Here is a 22,045-nt window from a genome sequence, read left to right on the forward strand (position 1 = left end):
CACCCCACCCCGCCCCCCACACAATTCATTTTGCTCTGGGAAGTGATGCCTGCCCTCCTTGCTGCCGCCTCTACCCTCCACTTTGCAGTGGTGGAAAGGAGGCTGGGTGGCCGGTCAATGGGGCACATCCACCTGCTCACATACCCACTCTCCTTGCTGTCACCTCCACCACACCTCCACCTCCACCACCAAGTGGAGGCAGCAGTGGTGAAGAGAGGGGTAGGTCAATGAGTGGGCATGTGTTCCCCCTCACCCACCTACCCTCCTTGCCACCACCTCTGCCTCTGCCACAAAGTGGTGGGTGGAGGTGTCAGTGAGAAGGACAGATGTGTTCTTCTTCCCATCATCCACTTGGCACCTACCCTCCTGTCCACTGCCTGCTGTGGCCAGGTGTGTGTGGACACTGTGATGGGCTTCACCTGGGGTGCCCCCAACCCTTGGGCCAGAGGAGGAAGGAGAATTGAGAGAGAGAGTTTAATGCATCTAAATCCAACACCATTAAAGGCAAAAAATAAAGGTAGTAACTGAAAGTATATGTATGAGGGGAGATCCAAACTCTGTCTAGAAATCCATCTTTATCAACTTCACAAGATGCTCTATTAGCAGGTTGTGTGTCTGATCCTTTCTGGAGATATATTTCCCCCTATTTCCTATGCCAATGAGTAAGTGCTTCTTACTTACCCACATTTCTAATTAGGGGCTGTCATTCCATGGCAAAGATGTGGCTTCCAACATTTTGAGCCCCTGAGATTGTGAGAAGAGCTTCATTGTGTCAAGAAGATGAAGTGATGCTGTGCTTTAGAGTGGTGTAGAGGTTAGAGTGTTGGACTAGGACCAGGGAGACCTGAGTTCAAATCTCCACTCAGCCAATAAACTCACTGGGTGACTCTGGGCCAGTCACATATCTCTCAGCCTAACCTACCTCACAGGGTTGTTGTGAGGATAAACACAACCATGTATACTGCTCTGGGCTCCTTCGAGGAAGAGTGGGTTATAAATGTAATGAATGAATGAATGAATGAATAAAATATAGTCATTGTTTCAGGAGGCTGCTGCCTATGAGAATTCATGCTGCAATAAACTAGTTAGTCTCCAAGGCTGCCACAAGATTTTTGTATGGCCTGCTGCTAACCTTCTGCAATTGGTCCATGTTGTTGTAGGTTTTTGAGGATGTTGCTTGTTGAACAAGAGAAAGCAAATAAATTTAATTATGCTGAGGAATGTGTATCATTTGGTTCCTGGCAGAGTTGTTAGCCTTGCAACAGAAAGGCTTTGGATTCTTCCAATCAATAGCAGGGACAGTTGCTTGGGAGGCTGCAGTGAAAGTCCCAGCAGGTTGCTGGTTGAACAAAACAAAGAAAATAACTTTACTTACACGAGAGAACAACTTTTGCCTTTCGGTTTCCAGCAGAGTGAGCAGCCGTGCAGTAGAATGGTTCACGGTTTTTCCACTTGCTGGCAGGGACATCAGCCAGGGAGGTTGCAAGGAAAGTCCCAGAGGGCTGAGGAAAAACTGGAGATTGCCCAAACTTGTTTGCAGCAAGGCTGCTATTGTCCAGATTGTTCCAGGAGAAAGTGATTGTGCCGGGCAGGAAATCCTTGGCCAAGCACCCAATGGTGATGTCTCCAGCACTGTTTGGGGTGCCCTCATATGCAATGAGGGGGAAAAGAGAAGGGGGACTTTGGGTAGCTGAGGGAGAAGAAAACAAAAGAATGGAGGTTTGTGGAAGATGTTAAAAGTTCACCTGGGGTTGATTTACCCAAAGAAAGCAAACCATTGTTTTGATGGGAAACAAAGTCAAGGAACATTCAAATATGTATGTTCCCCCCCCCCCCAGATGAGTTAGGTGAATGCTATTGTTCATACAAAATTGTCTGACATTTTTGTGTTTGATTGGCTCTTTTACCACCTTAGAAAAATTATGTCATTGGTATGTTCTGTACCAATGCTTCATCCCAATACTCGTAGGAAGACAGTAGTTGACATAATGACTAAATTACTCAATGGAAGTCTGATTGAAATTAATAGGATGCATTTGTCCTATTAATTTAATAGAGACTTCTACTGAGTAATGTAGTAAGAATTCAGCTACTAATCCCTGCACCATCGATGCATCTGAAAAAGCAACATTTTAAATGTGGATAAATTCCGATGCTGTAAATAGGAGCAAATAATTTTTGTGAGTAAACACACACACACACACACACACACACACACACACACACACACACACCTTGTCTGACAAAAATACACACAAATAGTTGTTATTCAACAACACCATACTATACAGTAGGGTTGCACGTTTTGTATTTTTTCTGTGTTGATTTGTACCGAATCTGAACCAACCCCATTTTGTATTTTGTCTGAAATTAAGCCTTCCAAATCACTCCAGTTTTGTTTTGTATCTGAATTAATCCGAATCCGAATCCAAATTAATTTGGATTATAAAATGGGTCACATGGTCAAAAGAGTGGGTGGGGGTTATAGTGCTCAATGAGTGGAAGCTACCACAAAAATTTCAAAGGAATTGGGCAAATGGCTAATTTTTGGTGAATTTTTGAAGTTTGCACATCCTTCAGATTTTCCCCATAGGGTGGGATGAAGGTTTCAGGAAAAGTATAGCTTCACTCAGTGGTGGGGGGAGGAGGGGTGGCCCAGAGTGGAGTGTGGTTGGTAGTAGTGCCTAGTTGGTACAAGGAAGCTACCACAATTTTTTCAGAGGAATTTGGCAAAGGGCTGATTTTTAAAGAATTAATGAAGTTATGTGTCTTTCAGATTTTCCTTGTAGGGTATAATGGAGGTTTCTTCAGTCCCATAACTCCACTTGAGGGGCACTGGGGTGGCCCAAAGCAAGTGGTGGTGTAGTGCACATAGGGTGCCACCCACCCACATGGGTTGCCAACCCATGAAGTACAGGGTTTTGTTGTTCTAGAGGTGTTCTGAGAGCATATGAGAGTGGATTCATGGCTTTTTAAAATTAAAAATCTCATTTGCTACCAGAGAATCTAAACTCAACACCTCAGAAACAACAAAGCCCAGTACCCCAATGGGTTAGCAATCCAGGGGGGTGGTTGGCACCCTCTGTGCACTACACCACCACTCGCTCAGCACCACACCAGTGCCCCCCAAGTGCAGTTATGGGGCTGCTGAAACCACCATTATTCCCTATGGGGGAAAAGCTTAAAGACACCTGAACTTCCCCAAATCACAAAAAATCAACCCTTTGATCAATTCCTTTGAAATCTGGGTGGTGGCAGGCACCCCTTGGGGCACTTCCCCCCAACCCACTGTTTTGCCCCAGCAGAGCTCTTTATGCCCCAAATCTGCCCCAAAGACACACACTTAAAAATCAGCCCTTAGGCCAGTTCCATGGGAGTCTGGGTTGTGGCAAGCACCCCTTGGGGCACTTCCACCCAACCCACTGCTCTGCCCCAGCAGACCCCTTTCTGCCCCAAATCTGCCCCAAAGACACTGCAACTTTGACAATTCCTAATAAAGCAGCCCTTAGGCCAATTCCATGGGAGTCTGGGTTGTGGCAGGCACCCCTTGGGGCACTTCCACTCAACTCACTGTTCTGCCCCAGCAGACCCCTTTCTGCCCCAAATCTGGCACAAAGACACACAAACTTCAACAACTCCTCACTCCCCAAGCCCATGCTCCACTGCTGCAGCAATCTACCGCTAACAGCAGCATCAAGTGTGCCCTACCCTCCCTCCTGTACCAAGCAAGCAGTTCTCATCCACAGACATTTTTTTCAACACATCAACAACAATAGCAGAGCTTTACAAAGAACCAGTTTCCAAAGCACGATCACACAGAGGCAGCAGGACAATGAACTATCCTAGGCAGACAAGCATTTGAATTGCATTATATACTATATACACATTCATGGTAACTAAATAGGGAGCAGTATGCTGGGCTCAGGCAGGTAGAAAGGCAAGCATGGCATCATGGAAACTTGAGTTTAGACATGCAATGCAAAATTAGTCTTTCTCTGTCTCTCTTGAAGGAGGCAGCCAGAAAGGCAGAAGCAAGCGAGTAACTTGTTGATGAACCGGGTCTCAGGATCTGTGAGACCCAGTTGCTTCAGGTGAGCGGGTAGAGCGGGGAGAGCGGGCTAAGCCCACTCTCCCCACTCACGAGTGGAGAGGGAGCCCTGGGCGGCTGGATCGGCTGCCCACACGATTGCCGGCTCTGAGATGGAGCTGGTGGGGGCTGGGGAGTTCGGGGGCTGCACAGCCCCCGCAAGCACCAGTATGCCCTGCGCGAGCGCGCAGGGCATACTGGGGAGACCCCCGAGCTGGGAGGTGGCTTTTCGCTCCCGGCCAGGGGTCTACTCATGAGTAGGCGTGGCGCAAAGGCACGCCGTGGCTACTCATGATTGTAAAAAGCAGGTTTGCGGAGCACTCGCTCTGCAAACCTGCTTTTTACCAGGGGTTCCAGAGCAGGTTAGCTGCTCCAGACCCACCGGGCTCGGCTGCAAGCCCGGTGGTTCTGACGATCAGCAAAAATTGGGCTAGCAGAGCCCCAATGAATTGAAACAAACTCCCCCTCTCCATCCTCAAAGCAATCAGCCCAGACAGAGTGGAAACAGGGCATTGTTTTTTAGAGCTGGCAATCAGAATTTCTGAGCACATAATTGCATCACAATAGAACACATTCCAAGGCAATGAGCTTCCTCAGTGATGCTGTGCCTGATTTTTGTATATCTCATCTTCTGCTAATCTCTTCTTGGCAGACACTCACTGCCTCCCTAGTTGCTGAAGTCAGAGACCAAAGCTCCGAAGAACAAAACAAAACAAAACTTCGGTTCAAAAATAGGGTCATTTTGATTTGTATACAAAAAAAAATTGTTTTTAATTTTTTCATTTTGATTTGTATACAAAACGTCCGAAAATGCCATTTTCAGACACAAAAAGTTGTGTTGCTGAATCGAAATGCACAAGCCTACTATATAGTGCCTACCCATTTCACAACAGCAGTGGCTACTCAATCCTAATCCAGATTCTTTTGTGAATTCCAGGGGTGTTACCATTGTTGGGTTAGTGTGTGCAAAGAACACAGGCCATGACTCCCCAAAGGGCTGCACTTGCTGCCTCCCCTACCCCTATATTGCTCACCCCCTATATTGCTCACCCCTACTGCTGCACTCACTCTAACTCTGCACTGGCTGACAAATGTGTGGGCATGGAGCCATTTGAGCGGCTGGCAGGCAAGATCCCATTTGAAAGTGGGATTTACCATGTTTTGCCATGCTGACCCCTCAAGGTGCTGTGCGTGCCCTTTGGCCATCTGAGGGGCAGGCAGCAGAGTGCAGAAGCTGCACAGGATGGCAGACTGCAACGAGAAAGAAGGAAAACCCAGTGTGGTGTGGCAGGAAACAATCCTGTGAGTGGAAGCGAAGCACAGGGATATGGGAAGAAGTGATGAGTAAAGCAGAGTAAGGGGGGAAATGGTGACTGAAGCATTCTGGATTCTGCCTTCAGCCTTGCTACACCATTGGTCAAAGTCCAGCTGTTTTAAAATAAACACTATTGGACTTTGGAATGCACTACCTGTCGAAAGAAGAGCCTCCCCATCTCTGGCAACTTTTAAAAAGGCACTGAAGACACATTTATTCACCCTGGCTTTTAATTAGATTTATAATTTTAAGTAAATTTAATACTGGGTTTTAAATGGTTTAATCTTGTAAACCACCCAGAGACACAAGTTTTGGGCGGTATGGAAATATTTTATAAACAAACAAACAAACAAACAAACAAACAAACAAACAAACAAACAAACAAACAAAGCAACTGTTGTGGCAATGACTCAACACAAACTTCACAGACTTTTGAAAATTTATCCTCTTCCATCAAACTCTCTTATCACTGCGCAGACCTCAGAGTCTGAGGAGGGCAGGCAGGCATCCAACTGAGTTTTGGTCTTTTCCCCCAGATGCAATGCATGTATGCATGTGATCAGTGATAGTCTGACCTCAGCGTAATAACTTCTAACCCAGGACAGGTATTTCTAGCTAATCTGATTAACAACTGGAAACCTGTGGAGAAAGGCTTCATAGTCTCATGCCCAGTATCTGGGGCCCTTCGTCTCCAGCTGCTATACAGTCAACTATTGGAGAACACGACTGCTAGCACCCAAACACCCTCATGGAGCCCAAGCACTGATATAAAACAATAGAGTCATCCAAACATCCATAGGTTGAGCAGGAACACATCCAGTTGAGTGTATTTGTGCTTTGAAAGCCTTGCACTTTGCAGGAGATTCCCCCTTGTACCGGTGCAGTACACAGAAACCCAATCCTACCTTCCCCTCACCTGCTAGAACAAGTAGGACTGAAAACACTAACACAGGGATATAAATGCCACATATCCACTTAAGACTGCTACCTGACCAGACTTAACTATTGTTGGAAGTGAAGGACTATACGCTGTCTCTTGTCTCAATGACATAGGAGGACAGACTAGTGAGTCAGAGGGCTAGAGAGGTCAAGACATTGGTCATCCCTCCTCTACTGCTCTGACACTATCCCTTTGGTATGTAGATTGCTACTCTTAGGGACTAACTTCCTTCTTTCCTTCCTTCCTGGCACTTCCTCTTCCCTTTCTCCCCCTTCCCTTCCTTCTACCTTGCAACATGCAAGCTCCTCTCCCCTGCACCATGTGTGCAGAGATGCAGAATCCATATGCATCCAGCTAGATTGATAGATTAGAGTTTCTATCTCCCCACTTTCCTATCTAGAATGGAGTTCTCTAATAAATACTACTTATATTGATTTGAAACTATGAACTGGCTCCAAGTTACCTTACTCTCAGCATACACACATGCCTAACCAAATTCCGCTGTGTTGTGCCTCTGTGCTGTTTCTAAAAGATCCAGAGAACAAAATGATCCTCACCTGATGCCTGCTTAAAAATAAGGTAGACACCAGGTGAGACTTCCTGGGGAGACTATTCCTCAAAGAGGCAGCTCAACCAGATAAGACCCTCTCCCTGGTTGCCACCCGCCTCACCAGGTCTCATTGCAGCCTGGTGTATCTTGCTTCAAGCCCAACCTCATGCTGAGTAGGAAGTGCACAGCTGATTTTGGAGAGAGAAGGGGGAAAGGGCTTCTCAAAGCCAGGGCTCAGCTGTGAGGCTTATTCACTTCCTAGCTGAGCATTGGATCTTGGGGAAGCTGATCGTGGTGGATGACAAGATAAGAAAGACCAGTTGCTCCAAGTTGGTGTTGAGCTGGAAGAACTTGTGTTCCTCAAGGCAGAACGTGCCAAGCTTTAGGGAGGCTGGGCCAGTTGCCCTCACTGGTTTTCCTGAAGCCAATACTCAGATCACTTCCAAAATGAATATCAGGTTATAGAAAGATAACAGAGACCACCCCCCAATGCTCCCCCTGGCTTTCCCAAAGTGCTGAGAGTTGCTTGGGCAGCAATGCAGCTTTGGGCGTGGGACCTGCTGACTTGAAGTTGCTCTCAAGAGTGGGTTCAGCTGATCCCACATTTTTTCACAAAGTCAACACTGTCCTGTGAGGCATGGTGCTTTCCAAGCTGGGCAGCTGGTTCCAGAAAGACAAGGAAATTCCAATTGCTCTGATTATTGTACAGCTCCTACTTGAATTTGGGGTACCCGAGGGGTCTGCCTGAGATCTGTTGCACCCACCAGACTTCCAGATTAGAACACTCACTTGGGAGCTATGAGACTTTGAAGGCAGGGAGAACACAGCCATCCAGGAGTTTGTCATAGGGGGACAGCTCATGTTCTCCTAAGATGAGTATTGGAAACCTGGAAGGAACTTGAATTGTGCCCCAAGTTTTCTACATCTCACAGACTTCAGTGAGGCTTCTTGAGCCTAGTCGAGCTCACCTGAAGCCTGGCAATAACTCAGAGAGGCTCTTCACATGATTAGAGTGAAGAGCCTCTAGGGGGGTTGCGGGGAGAGCGGGTTTAGCTCACTTTCCCTGCAGACAAGCAGAGAGTCTGCTCTGGGAGGCTGCAGCGGCTGGCCATGCAACTGCTGGCTCTGTCACTGAGCCGGCCGGGGCTGGGGAGTTCGAGGGCAGCGTGGCCCCCCGGTCGGGGGTCTACTCACGATTTTAAAAACTGGGTTTGCGGAGTGCTCGCTCCACAAAACCAGTTTAAGGGGCGGGCTACCTAAGCGGACTAGCCGCTTGTAAGCCACCGGGCTCGCCCGCGTTTACACGAGCAGAAAAAATCGGGCTAGGCTCTCCTAGCCTGATCTTTGCTGCTTGTGGGAGTAGCCTCAGAGTGTTGCACACCTCCTCGCGGAACACAGGGCTTCCATCAGGGTGAAGAAAGCCTGTTTTCTTAAAAACAGCCTTTCCAGAGCTATTCCTAAACTGTCGATGCTCATAAATAATCAGGTAACACATCCACTTGCTAGATCACCAGTGGCAAGTGTCCCCAGCAATCTGGTGACCAGGACACCGAGCACTAAACAGGTCTCCTCACCAGAGTACACACTTCTACTGCCATTTTAAAGAAGGTAAGAAACAATAGGAATCCGAGGTGTAGGAGAGGGCTCCCATGGCTTCTTATCCTCTTCATATCCCAGTGCAAAGGACAGAAAACCTGATTCTCTCTAATCCCTCTCCCTGTGTACCAGAAAAATGGATCTGAGGGAAGAAAGGGGACTGGTGGCAACCACAAATCATGGCTGGCTAGTGAGCTAAGCCTAAATATGTTGTCCCCTGCATATAATTCCCACCTGATGCACAGCTGCATGATATGCAGTTCTCAGAACTAGGGAGGAGATGCCCTTTGTTCCCTCAGCAATTGCAAAGCCCCCCCACGATCTGGGAGGGTGGCAGGTTTCCAAAGTGAGTGCTGGGCTTCAAAACACTAGTGGGAATCCCAGTTGCTCCCCCAGCATTCTCAAAGCCGCAGATCAGCAGAGAAATGGGTTTCAGCAAGCCCCCGGGATCAAAGTGGCCCTCCACTAGGTGTGGTGTGCACTCCCCTGGGTTTAATGGAGAGGACGGCACATATCCCTGTTGGATGTTGGGCTTCGCAAACTCGTAGGGTGATGTGGAGAGAGGAGGAGTTCTTTGAAAGATTTCCAAAGCCACCTCTGAACTGGGAAGCTTGCACGCCTCCCAAATGAGTGGCAGCCTTCAGGGATCTTGGGGTACCCTGCTTCTGTCCCTGCCCTTCCTGATGCTAAAGGCTAGTTGGGAGCCACACAGCTCTCCCAGCCATATATTTTGTTTCAGAGAGGTTGGCAAAGAGATCCCAGCTGCTCACCCAGCACCTCCAGGCTTGCAGCTGTCTGGGGGCTGGATGGCTCCCTGCTATGCTTTAGCCCGAGGCAGCCAAATAGGGGAAGCTACTGGGAGCCTCCTAGCTTCTCCGAAGCTCAGCTTGAATGTAGGCACTTCCCAGCTGAGCATTATGCTTCAGAGAAGCTGAACAGGACACTTTCCGAAGCTAAGCTTGGCAGGGAGGCATCCAATTCTCCTCTGGCTGAGCAGTGACTTTCGGAAATATTTTGAGGCGTTTCTCACAACTGCCAAAAAGCAGGCTAAGGGAGCCTAGCCCGCTTTTGGGCGATCATGTGCTGCCACGGGAGCCATTTAGAGACTAAACTGCTGCAGACCTGAAAGGTTTGCATGGATCCCCGCTGAGTGGCAGACTTCAAACAAGGTAAAAGCATGCGAGGAACTTCCCCCACCCTTCCCAAAGCCACTGCTCACCAGGGAGATATCCAGTTCCCCCCTAGCTTAGCAGTGGGATCTAGAGAAGTTGAGCTTTTCCCCTCATCTTTCTGAAAGCCACAACTGAATGGGGAGCCATGCAGGGCCTCCTCAGGTGAGCACCAGGGAGGTTCTCTCAGAGGGAGTGCTGAATATGAGGTTTCCGTCTTGTCAAGATATGGGGGTGCTGGATGGCACAGTTCTCTGCCTTGCCACCCCAGAGCCACTATTGGGGGTGTGCATGCCCCCCTATGAAGCATGGGATCCCAGAGATGCTTGGGGCATCCCTGATGTCCTCAGAAGTTGGAACAGAGGCAGTGATAGGGCAGGTACTGATACTAGAATTACAAGCAATATATCTGAAATAATTGCTAGGTAACAGAGCATGAGTATTAATGCTCATATTAGGAGCCAACAGCATCCATCAGTTCAACATAACCATTAATTTACTATAGAGTTGATCGTCTGTTAAATGAGTCAGCTAATAGTAAACCTTACAAAATAACGACCCGGTCAGTGTTGGAAACTGCTGTGATCTGAGTGAAGATATGTTCGATAATTCAAAATAATATACCCTTTCAAGGTGGTGGTAAGAACTGATAGCTCAGCATCAACTGGGAGGCCTGAATAACAATATGAGAAACCAGAACACCAAGTAAAAATATGAATCCTCTTGCTGAGGTCTATTACCAGCCACTCTTTCCTCTTCCCGTAGAAAGGGAACGATCCCAGGAGAGTCCTTCTCCCTCCAGCCTATCTAGTTTTCTGTCTTCCCCGGCTACAGAAAATAATGAACTAGACCCCTTTCACTCACCAAACCAAGGCTGCAGTTGTCTGAAGCAACCAGGCCTCCGTCTCTCTTTGGGAGTCATTTCCGCTTTGATGGGCCTTTGATGATGTTTTCCCTTGATTGTATTCTCAAAAACTGCGCCCAAAGAGGAAATTGCAGTAAATGCCCTCCGAGCTAGCATGAAGGTCTAAAAGAAGGATTATCATACTTGAGTGAGGTCTGGGGGCCTATAATTGGGATCCAAAATAGGCCATGTAAAACATTTGCCCACATGGAACTTCCCCTTTCTCTTGCCTTTTGTATTGGTTTTCAGAATTTGGTTACTGAGGAAAACAAAGCTATGAATGCCCAAGTTGAGGTTATTCTGGCCAACAGTCATTTATTTTTGCTTACTTCCTTACTAAACAAACAAAAAAACAAACCTGATTTATCACCTTTCTTCTCAAGGGCATTGAAAGTGCTCTATGAAGACAATAAACACCTCAGAACATAAAGCAAATCTAAACTGCTATCTCAGGCTTGAGCAAGGAGCTGGGCCTCACCCACTGCAGCCCTGAATGTGTTTTTCACCATTTTCATACTACCTTTCAGTGCTTTGTAATTAGGAACATAGGAACATAGGAAGCTGCCATATACTGAGTCAGACCATTGGTCTATCCGACTTAGCATTGTCTACACAGACTGGCAGAGGCTTCTCCAAGGTTGCAGGCAGGAGTCTCTCTTAGCCCTATATTGGAGATGCCAGGAAGGGAACGTGGAACCTTCTGCTCTTCCCAAAGCAGCTCCATCCCCTGAGGGGAATCGCTTTCAGTGCTCACACTTCTAGTCTCCCATTCATATGCAACCAGGGTGGACTCTGCTTAGCTAAGGTGACAAGTCATGCTTGCTACCACAAGACCAGCTCCCCTCACTGAGGATTCTTATCCTCAGGATTCTTATCTCATAACCCCCTGAAGCCTCACTTGGTTCAAGTGAGGGAGCCATTCCTGGGCCATTAAATTGTAACCGCCCTGTGGACAAGAGTAAAAATAAAGTAAAAACATTAAAACTTTACAACATCATAATCTAAAACCCCAACAAAACATGTGTGTTTTCAGATATTCATTATCACTTTCCCCTGTCACAGTAATACCACAATAATATAAAAATATCATACAGGGAGCACTGTGTTCTTGGGATACCTTGCAAAACTTGATATTTTGTTGTGGGAAAATCCTCTGGAACCTTGCCCTCCTCGTTAATTCCCCTTGCGATCATCTACCCATCATTTGACAAGGAATGGGGCGTCTAACAGAACTAAAGAGGATTAGACAAGGTTCCCGCAATAGAGCTCATTGCCTTACGGAGAAACTCCCTTTTACAAGTCAACACAATGAGGGTGAGTGCTCAAATTAGCTTTTATTCATGAGCATGAATGGCAGAGTACAAGTCAGAAGTCTGACAAGCACTGCGCACTCGGGGTACACAGTTGCCAGTTTATATAGGTTAAAAAGTAAACAAGCAAATCAGTAAATCAATCAATATATGTCATTTGTGGTTAAACATATGCTTTCCAGTTTGTGTCACTTAGAGCCTTAGACATGAGTTCATGTCTGGGTCTTTTCTGCTGACCCTCCTCCTTATCAGCATCTTCTGGTGCCAGCTATTTTTCTTTCTGCTGGGTGGGGGATTTGTCTCATGACCCTGGTCACATACATTGTCTCCTGTCTGGTTCTGGTATTTTTTTTAATCTCTTGGTCAATTGGCCTTACATTCTTAAATGTCTTGAACCGTTTTATTCTGGCCTACTGGCCTTAAATACTGGTTAGGAGCCTAAACCAAACTTTTATACTCTTATTTGTGGCCCTGGATTAAACATTTTTTTAATCACTGTTGCTCAAATGGCCAGAAGGTAATGTATTAATAAATACTAGTCTTGTTATATTAGTGCCACTTTTTTCAAGTATGGATGGTGAGGAATGTCTTGGAATCTTCTATCCCTAGGCCAAATTGATTGTTATCCCTATCCCACAGGTGGCTGATGCTATAGGTGGCATCAGAACCCAGAGGGTAGGGAGGTCCAGGTTAGAGCTGAGTCCAGGCTGTGAATGGAATCAAGCAAGTTAAAGCAACATCTATATATTTAATTCTCTAAGGCATACCCGTGCCTAATCCCATGTGTGGCAGCTCTTGTGAGAGTTTGGAGAGTCACAGGTGGGAAGGAAGAAGGAAGGCAATGGTGGCCTGCTGGCACATGGGCAATAAGAAAAACTGGTGGGGAGGGAAAGTGCTGGAAGCCCTGTGGGCGGGCAGGCAGGCAGGGAAGGAAAGTGCTGGCCAGGCTGGCGAAGAAAGCTGCCACTGGCAGCGGAGAGGGAAAGGAAAGTGCTGGCCGCATGAAAAACCGCCGCCAGCAGGGCAGAGGGAGAGCAAAGCCCCGGCCGGTGAGGGAACAGACTGGGCTGAAGGAAGGGGTGGGGGGGGAGAGAATGAACTGGGGTTGAAGAGGGGGGAGGAGAATGGATGGGCTGAAGGGAGAGGGGGAAGGAGAACGGACTGGGGCTGAAGGGAGGGGGGAAATGAAGAGACACAGAGAACTAGGGGTGAAGATTCTCTATGCTGCATCATATAGTATGTTTTTCTGTACCCTTTTGGTTTAGCTCTATAGCTACAGAAACAGCATTATCCATGATTCTGAGCATAAGGAACACTGGTGCAGTGGATGGTATATTGAGTAAATCCTAAGAAAAGTCTTTTTGTTGTCATCTTCCTTGGCACTCTCACCCTACTCTTCCATAATTGAGTCTGCCACTGACTATTAATAACTGGCTCTCTCTAATAGGGAATGCTCCTGTCCAACATGTGGAGATTCTCACCTACCAATATTATAAAAGTCTTAGGGCTTTACGTTGACTGAACTCTTTAGCCACAAATACGGCAGTATTCATAGCCTTCTTCGCACATTATGGTCAATGCACATGTGCATATTTTCATGGCAATGCCTGTACTAGTGTTCATTTACTACAGACCCTGTAAAGTGCTGGGTACAGACAAGAAGGGTACTACTGTATGTATGAACATTGTGGACCAGCCTAGATGATATTTTACTAGTAACGAGGTCATGTGTAGAGTGGTGGTTCACACACACACACACACACACACACACACACACACACACACACACTCTCTCTCTCTCTCTCTCTCTCTCTCTAATGGAATACATTGGAAGGACATTGGGACATGCGAAAACACTCTCTTGGCACATCCTTTTTAATTGTGTGGGCCAGTTCAGTGGGGCCACTCTCTAGTTCTTCAGACTGGCCCATATGTATATGCCTGGATCTGTACACATGTACACTGTACATAGATTACATTTCATATAGGTGCTAGGAGTTGAATGCTTGTCTGGTATTGAGTAAAGGTAGAGAAAAGTGCTGGAAGCAACACAGTCTGGGGAGGGAGAATTCAGTTCCCTTCTCCCTTGCAGTTCTTTTGATGTAAAAAGCAGACCCAAATATTTTAGACATGAACAAAGAAAATGTGATGAAGAAATGTGCCTTCCCCATCTTGTCTAGCTTGGTCCTTAGAAATGAAAACTACACAACATCAAGAGTGTAAGATTTTGAAATGACCTACTCAACATACTCCAGAAAGGCAAAACAGAGGTAGTGATTCTTCATAAGTACCAGGGTTTGGGATGGTCTTTGTTAAATAAGGACTGTTGGAACATATTTATTTATTTACTTGTTTGTTTGTTTGCTTGCTTTCTATACCACCCTTCCAAAAATTGCTCAGGGTAGTTTACATTTTTAAAAAAAGAATTAAAATCAATTAACAGTTAAAATCAAAAACTATAAAAACAATATAAAACCAGTTAACAATTAAAACATTTAAAACAGTTTAAAAACCCTGGAGGGCCAGGCCAAACAGATAGGTCTTAAGGGCTTTCCTGAAGGCCAATAATGAATTCAGATTACAGATTTCTGCTGGGAGTGCAGTCCACAGCCCAGAAGCAGCTACAGAGAAGGCCCATCTCTGAGTCGCCGCCAGACGTACCGGTGATAACTAGAGACGGACCTCCTCTGATGACCTTAATGTGTGGTGGGGATCATGTAGAAAAGGCACTCTCTAAGGTAATCTTAGATGAACATCAGTACTACACCTGAGCGGATTCACTGGGTCCCTCCCAGTTCTCTGTTACTTAGACTCTGGGTGATCTTTGGTGTATTTTTGTGGGGCATGTCTTGGTCCCTAAATGCCTCCAAATTCTGCCATTAGGTATGCAGTTATATCTATTCCCCAAAGGGGGAGAAAACATGGTGGGATCTGACTGGGTCCAATGGGACCAGAGTGAACATTCTGCTGATGAGAAACAGCAATTTCTCTTTTAGGACAGCAGTTAAAAAATCCTTCAGCAGTTGATAGGGTTGTTGTTGGTTGTTTTTTTAAATAACCTTATTTATAAGCTTTAAACCATTATATAACCTTAATCAATTTCCAACCCCCCATTTTAATTTATTACATATTATTTATTACAGAAGCGATGTTCTGAGTAAAGTTGAGATCTATGTCATGCATTACCTCCTGATGTTTACTGCTGATTGCTACGTGGTTAAGAATCAGAGGCTACCATTAATGTTTTGGCAAGTCATTCTGAGAGCAGATGTGTCCTGTTTACACATCTCGCTGTGGTCAGGTGCTTTCACTTTGAGCCAAGAGCTAGTGCTGGTGGTCAGATGAAGATGGGCAGATGTGAAATCTTGGGCTCATGATAGAAACTCATTTTCTTATGTGCACCAGCTCAGCTCAAAGTGCCTAATAACAGGTTTTCTGGGGGAAAACCAACATGAAAAGCAAGTTGGCAATAACATTTCCCCCCCATGTGAGGATTTCTCAGTGCCTGGCAAATGCACATTTCTTATTAATCGTGTATAGGCATCATGTAGTGTGAATTAAAGAGGGGTTGACATATGCCCAATTCCAACAATGGTTGACATCCAAACTAACAAAGCTCTTGTGCAACAAAGTTGTGTCTGCACAGGAAAACATTATCCGTGTGCAAAATCCTGAAGTTCCGCAAAAACCTCAGGATTGATGTGCACAAAAGCAATGTGCTGTGCAGTGTAAATGGATAGAGGAAGAAGTTGCCCAGCATGGGGTACACCAGAAGTTGGGTGACTTGCTGTGCGAATGCAAGGATGTTTTGTGCTAGTGCCAGGGCCAGATTATGATGTGCGGAGGTCCTGAACTGTGTCAAGCTTAAAAGGCCCCATAAGATTATAAAATGGGTCTGATGTTCTGCCCCAGTGTGTCACTCACAACCCACCCAAAACAGTTACATCCCCGTTTATCTTAAGATGTACATGCTGAACGGGGCCCTGGTCTAATAAAATTTTGATATAAGTGAGTTATTTCTGCACAAATGTATAAACTCAGTGTGATAAATCATTGTGTAGCCATATATTTTTGTTTTGGAATTATAATGTCCATTTTAGGGTCTCCCCCCCCCTTCTCTTTATTTTTCAACCAGTTCTGTAAAACGTGAAATTCATTTATTTTGCGGTTATTCAGAGGCCCCTCATAATGTGAAGCCTTATGCTGTAGCGTACTTTGGTCATGAATAAATCCAGCATTGACTAGCACAACACTAGTTTGCAGTGCAATGCTAGTGACACAGTGGAGCTATGTAGTACGTAATCAATGAAAACTGAGACACAGCTCACGAGGAGGTTGTGGAGGGGGAGCTCATGCCTTCTCCTAAAATAGGTGCCTTGGCAGAGAGAACCGCTGCCACCTCCCTGCCACAGCATGTTTATTGAGAGTATAGACCAGTAGTATATCTGTGGAGCAAGCGTGGAGGCCAATGTTGAACGCTGTGCACTGGTAGCAAAAATTATACCATCCCTAACCTAGGTCCAATAGACAACAGGCAGTTTTATAGGGTAGGTAAATTAGGGCAGGTTGAGGCCAGCTAGAGAGTGGTCCATAACAGCTGCAGGCCCAATGTAAAGGCGCTAGTCTTCGACTGGACTTCTGTCTGTGGTTGCCATTTCAGCCATAAAACTATGGAGGTCCAGCAGTATATCAGGCCTTTCTGTCCCAGGGCTTTCTTTGCTCTCACAATGGGTCTTGTTTTGGGTCACAGACAAGAGGCAGGAACCATTAGGAAATGTAACCCCTAGAGTCAGCAGTCAATTTACACACTGGCCCAAAGTGTTTGATAACCCCCCTTTTCTTGCTCTCCCAGGAGAACTGCAAAAACAGGGGCACCCAACACCTTTTGGCCTGCAGTGTGTGTCACCTAGGTTGTGGGGGCAATGTGCTGTTCCTTTGTTCAGCGTACCTACCCACTCTCGGCTGACGGCAGAAGCCTGTGGGGCAGCTTGGCCTGTGGGAGAATGGTGGGTAAATGGATTTGCAACAGGGCAGGGGTGGTCAATCCAAGGCTCTCTGGCTGCTAGACGACAGCTTCCCAGCTGCAGTAAATTGCCGCTGAAGATGATGGAGATGTTGTCAACAACAGCCAGAGAGAGGAACCCCTGCAACAGAAGGTAAGACTTAAACTCTGCAATTCTCATCACTCCTTTCATTTACAGGCCACTTTTTTTTGGTCATAATAATCCACTAAGGTACATCCTTTGATTTATGGATAACTGATGTCATCCATTTAGCACAGAGCTAAACTGGGACTCAAACTCAAATCTTACCTAGCTTGGAATCCAGCCTTCAGTGCCCCGGCTTGAAAGCTGGTATACATTTAAACCTTCAAAATAGCATTGACACTCATTACTCTTCTCCCTCACCTTTTCCATTCTTCCTCTCTTGCTACTGTTTTCCCCTTTCCTCCATTCAGTCTCTTCCACTGTCTACTATTAGGTTGTAAGCTCCTTGGGATAAAGTCGAGTGTTCCTGGCACATGAATCTCTGCAAAGTGCCAGATGCCTGAGAGTTGCAGAAAGCAGGGGTGGGCAGCTTTGCGGCTTGTGGGAGCTCCTTCTTCTTTTTGCCAGAGCTGCGGGAGCTACCAGTACAAAATAGCAGTTTGGGGAGATGGCAGGGGTGTAGCAAGGTTGGAGTGGACCCAGAGACAAGATTTTAAAATGGCCCGCCGCCCTCTGAAGCTCAGCTCATGAAGTAAAGAAATCTTAAATGAGGCTGAATAGTAGTAACAAAAAGCATAGTAATGTATGTATGTATGTATGTATGTATGTATGTATGTATGTATAACACCTGTGTGCCACAATAGAACATCATCCTAAATTATTTTTAAAAAAGGTTTTGTAAATTGTGGACGATGCAAGTCATTTAATGGTACTAGAGAAAGAGATGCTGTTCTGATAGCTCCAGATGTTAACACTCACAACAATTTCGGAGGATGAATACAACTGAAGGAAGCCCGGGCGGGTGTGCGGCTGGGGGAGTCAGTCATGTGACTTGCCTCTGGGGGGGGTCCCCAAGGCAGTGGGCTCCCAGACAACTGTCTCCCCTTGCCCTATTATAGTTATGCCCCTGGAAGATGGGGCCTGTCACAAAATGGCAACCTGGGAGGGCAGAACCAGTCACCAAATAGCGGCTTGTACACAAATTGTACTTAAATGCTGTGTGGATGAAACACAATGTGTAAACCAGCTCTTTCATCCAATATCTTGTACAAGATTGATCAATGACATATAGGAAATAACAAAACTTTATTGAGCAGCAGAGGTTTGCTAAAACACTTCAGGTTCATATATAATGGGGAGCAATGGGATGCAAGGCACAGATACAAGATGTGCAACAACCAGAAGCTAATAATCCCAGCAAACTAAGCAATAAGCTTGGCATTGTGCACATCAATGCAAATTGGTACAGTGCAGTGGGACACAATAAAACCCATTATTTTATACAATTCATATTAACACACCATGGCAAAAGGCAGGAGAGGATTGGATCTCAGTGTGATAAACTGAGCTCTGAGATCATGCAATGTCAGTGCAGCACTATGCAGTTTATTACAATACAACTAAATATAATAAACTATAATGCTGATGTGTGCTACATCAGGATGAAATGTACACCAGAACCTTGGCTAATGAACAGGCACCACATACTTGTTGGATCCTCACAGTTTCACAAGCTACAGTATAACAGCTGATTAGCACAGAACACTCTAGAGAGTTCAGCATGGATGCCCTGTGCCAGCCAGCCTAGTAGGTCACCAGTGCTAAGTGACCCATTAACAGTAAATAGTTGTGCTCACACTAAGCAATTGATTGGTATTGAAAGCACTGATCAGCGCTTTAGCATCAAAGAGCTGATCAACAGTAGGGCAAAATCTCTCCTTCAATTGCCCTGGGAGTTTTTTCAAAGTATTGGCAACCCAAGCTGTAATTTTCTCTGAACCAAAAAGCAGCAATAGAGGATAAATGTAATGCAAATGTGATGTAATACTTGAACTCCCCACCGCCTTAGCAATTTTGAAAGTAATTCAGCACAAAAGAAGGAAGCATAATGCAATGCAATGCACCACTGAAGCAAATGGAGCATACCGTCTCTAGGGGAAAGTTGAGTAATTCCCATTCCCATTGATCTGGCTGATTTAAATTTGTACTTGACTTTCTCTGTTGAAATCAATGGGTCTTGGAAAGGAATGGTGCCCTTTATGAAAGATCCTTAACAATCTGGCCCTTTCTGTCTTATATCCGAGCCTTTTCTTTGAACACGCCGATGAAGCAGGAGATGAAGTTGTTGCCATTGCTCCTACCTCTTCTGATCCATGTCCTTTTGTCCATCCTCACCTGACTCTAGCAGGGCAAGGTGAGTTCCTTGCTATGGCAGGTGGGGAAAAGGTATGGACTAAAGGGCCAAGAGAGTATGAGCAAGAGCAGGTGCAGCAACATGTCTCCTGCTTGGTCAGTGCACAGAGGCCAATGCATGTTCTCTGGGTTGCAAATGGGTAAGCCTACTATTGTACCAATGGCAACTCTTCTGGAACATGCAATGCTTTTGAGGAAACAACAAAACAGGGGACTGGGAAGTTTGAGCTCAGATGGTAATAACAATGGCTGACATTCCCTCTACGTTACTCTATAGAAGCCCTATTGAAATCAATAGGACAAGTTAGTCATGACTAACTTGTCCTATTAATTTCAATAGGGCTTCTGCAGAGTAATGAAGTCAGGATGTGAGCCAATGAATTCACTTTAGAACTTTGCCCTTGGCAGCTTCCCACCAATTTGGATGGCTTATATTTAAAGTCACAGTTTTCCTCAGTCCTTCAGAGGCCACATCTGAAAAGTTCAGAAGTCGTTCCTGATCATGGATGTTTAATTCACCATTCCTCATTGTGTTCCATTGTGTTCTGTGGCACAGGCAAGCTTGCTCCTTGTAATTCTGTCTCCATGCATTTGCAGTCCGATATTTGTGGGTCCACAGCAAGACATTTAGCAATTGGGATCTTTGGGTGATCTTCATGTAAACTGAGATCACTTTCATCATTAGCTGTTTGACCATTTTCATCAAACAAAGAAAAATTGCCTGCATCAGGTATTACGAAAGCTGGCAAAGCAAACTGAGTAATGTTGACGTTAATGCTTTATTCCATTAATGCTTTGTTGTATCCCCCTTCAGAGCCATTGAAAAATAATGATAATGATAATGGAGAAAGTCTTGAGAGTAATTTGTAATAGAGAGAAACGCTTACTTCTTTGTGAGACCAGATTAATGGTTATTTCACCTGTAGAAACAGAAGTTGGTGGGGGAGAGATGAAAGATATGGAACCATTAATCTCCATGTGTCTGGATGAGTTGCATTGGAATAGGGCCGCATCTATAGGGCATTTGGTTGGCTACTGTTGGACAGAACTGAGTTTGACAGCTCATTTATTTTGTGACCATTCTTATGCTCTTTCGATTGTGACCATTCTTATGCTCTTTCAAGGATAGACCAGGCCTGCTCAACTTAGGCCCCCCAGCTGTTTTTGGACTACAACTCCCATAATCCCTAGCCACAATGGCCAATAACCAGGGATTATGGGAATTGTAGGCCAACATCTGCAGGAAGGCCGAAGTTGAGCAGGCCTGGGATAGACAGACAGTAGACAGATAGGAGGGTAGTGGTGGGAATCAGGTGGTTGCCCACTGTGCTGGCCAGAGTGCTTTCTGTGGAGCAGCAGCAGGAGGAGGAGCAGAGGGGCCAGAAGGACATCAGCAATGGCACCTCCATTGCAGGATGGAGCATGTTTCACAAGAGTCCTCTCCTATGCAGACCTGTGCAAGGGGTGGCACATGCCCAGTGGGGACTTCATTCCTCATGACAACTACCAGGAGCTGTTTCAGGCCAAGGTGGTTAATGAAGTGGGTGAGCACTGCTGAGGGTGCCTGTGCCCACTGAGGCAGTGCCTCCCCTACCTTTGCCCTCCCCCCACCCCATATGGCATGTGCAAGTGGTACAGGGGTGGGAAACAGGAAGCACATGGGCGCAGACAGGTTTCAAGGTGCAAGGACCTTCCCACTGCCCTTTTTCAAATGGAGGGCAGCAAAAGGCAAGCAGAGGTGACAGAGAGGACAGGCAGAAAAGAAAGAATAGTCATTGGGAAGAACCGGCTTATGATAAGAGCTTCCTTACACACTATGCTGGACATTATCCCCAGTTTGCCATGCCAAGTGCACACAACGGGGATCCCCAGCCAATCTCGGTTTCCTGATAAACACATGTATATAAGAAACATTTATGCAAACAAAAATGTCTCTCACTGCTTCACACTAACATTTTTAAAGTGTATACTTAAGACATTTTAGGTGTAGCTCATCCTGCTAGTGGCAGAGGGAGGCGGCGGCACCGTGCATGTACACTCGTGATTCGTTCCTGGCCAACCGGGCGGTGTAAATGACTGGGAAGTGGTTGTGTGCGAGAAGCCAACCATGGTTAGTTGGTGCGGCAATGAACATTAGCCACTCTACTTCCAGTCTAGCATTGTCAGTGTTGGCTGCTCACATTGGCCATTCGCAATTGGCCCCTTGCACACTAGCACTTCCTGGTCATTTTCACCATGTAAATGACTGGAAAACAGGAGTGTGAAGCCTCCTCCCTCCGCCACAGATGAGAATCAGAACTGGCCATCTGTATAGGAATAGAAATAAGCTTCAATGAATGCAATGGAATTCCCTTCTTTCCGTGTTTTCAAATACAGGCTGGAAAGAGATCCCATAGGAATGTTTTCATAAGAGATATCTTGTCGGGGGGGGGGGCGGATTTGCGTAGGTGATCAACTGGCCTTGATGACCCCCTTGCAAATCTATGATTCCATGATGGTTAAGCATGCATTCCATGGATGGGGAAATGTTGCCATGTCCATGGTTTGACTGTATCCCCCTCCCCCTTTTTACCTTGATGAAGGTGACAAGGCCTCCATAGAAGAGCGCAACGATGAAGAGGATCATGAAAGTGGAACCCTTGTTCCAGACACCGTTGGCGTCCTCCAGTTCACTATACTCGTCATCATTTTCATTGCGGAGGTCACACAGGGCAACACCAATCATGGCACAATCCCAGGCATCTGCAGGATTAGGGGAGATGATAAGATCAAAG

The 22,045-nt window shown here is 46.0% G+C and overlaps 1 protein-coding gene across 1 annotated transcript in view; it reads right to left on the reverse strand.

Annotated features, from left to right (window-relative positions):
* LOC128329543 (uncharacterized) overlaps positions 1–22,045 on the reverse strand; it is a 471,544-nt gene that overhangs the window by 74,951 nt on the left and 374,548 nt on the right. The window contains exons 16-17 of the mRNA XM_053260948.1: positions 21,844–22,013; positions 19,254–19,284 (exon numbers count right to left, since the gene is read on the reverse strand). Of these exons, the coding sequence (XP_053116923.1) occupies positions 19,254–19,284; positions 21,844–22,013 (201 nt within the window). The remainder of the gene's footprint in view (positions 1–19,253; positions 19,285–21,843; positions 22,014–22,045) is intronic.

Source organism: Hemicordylus capensis, chromosome 6, assembly GCF_027244095.1.
Source record: "Hemicordylus capensis ecotype Gifberg chromosome 6, rHemCap1.1.pri, whole genome shotgun sequence".
Lineage (NCBI taxonomy): Eukaryota > Metazoa > Chordata > Lepidosauria > Squamata > Cordylidae > Hemicordylus > Hemicordylus capensis.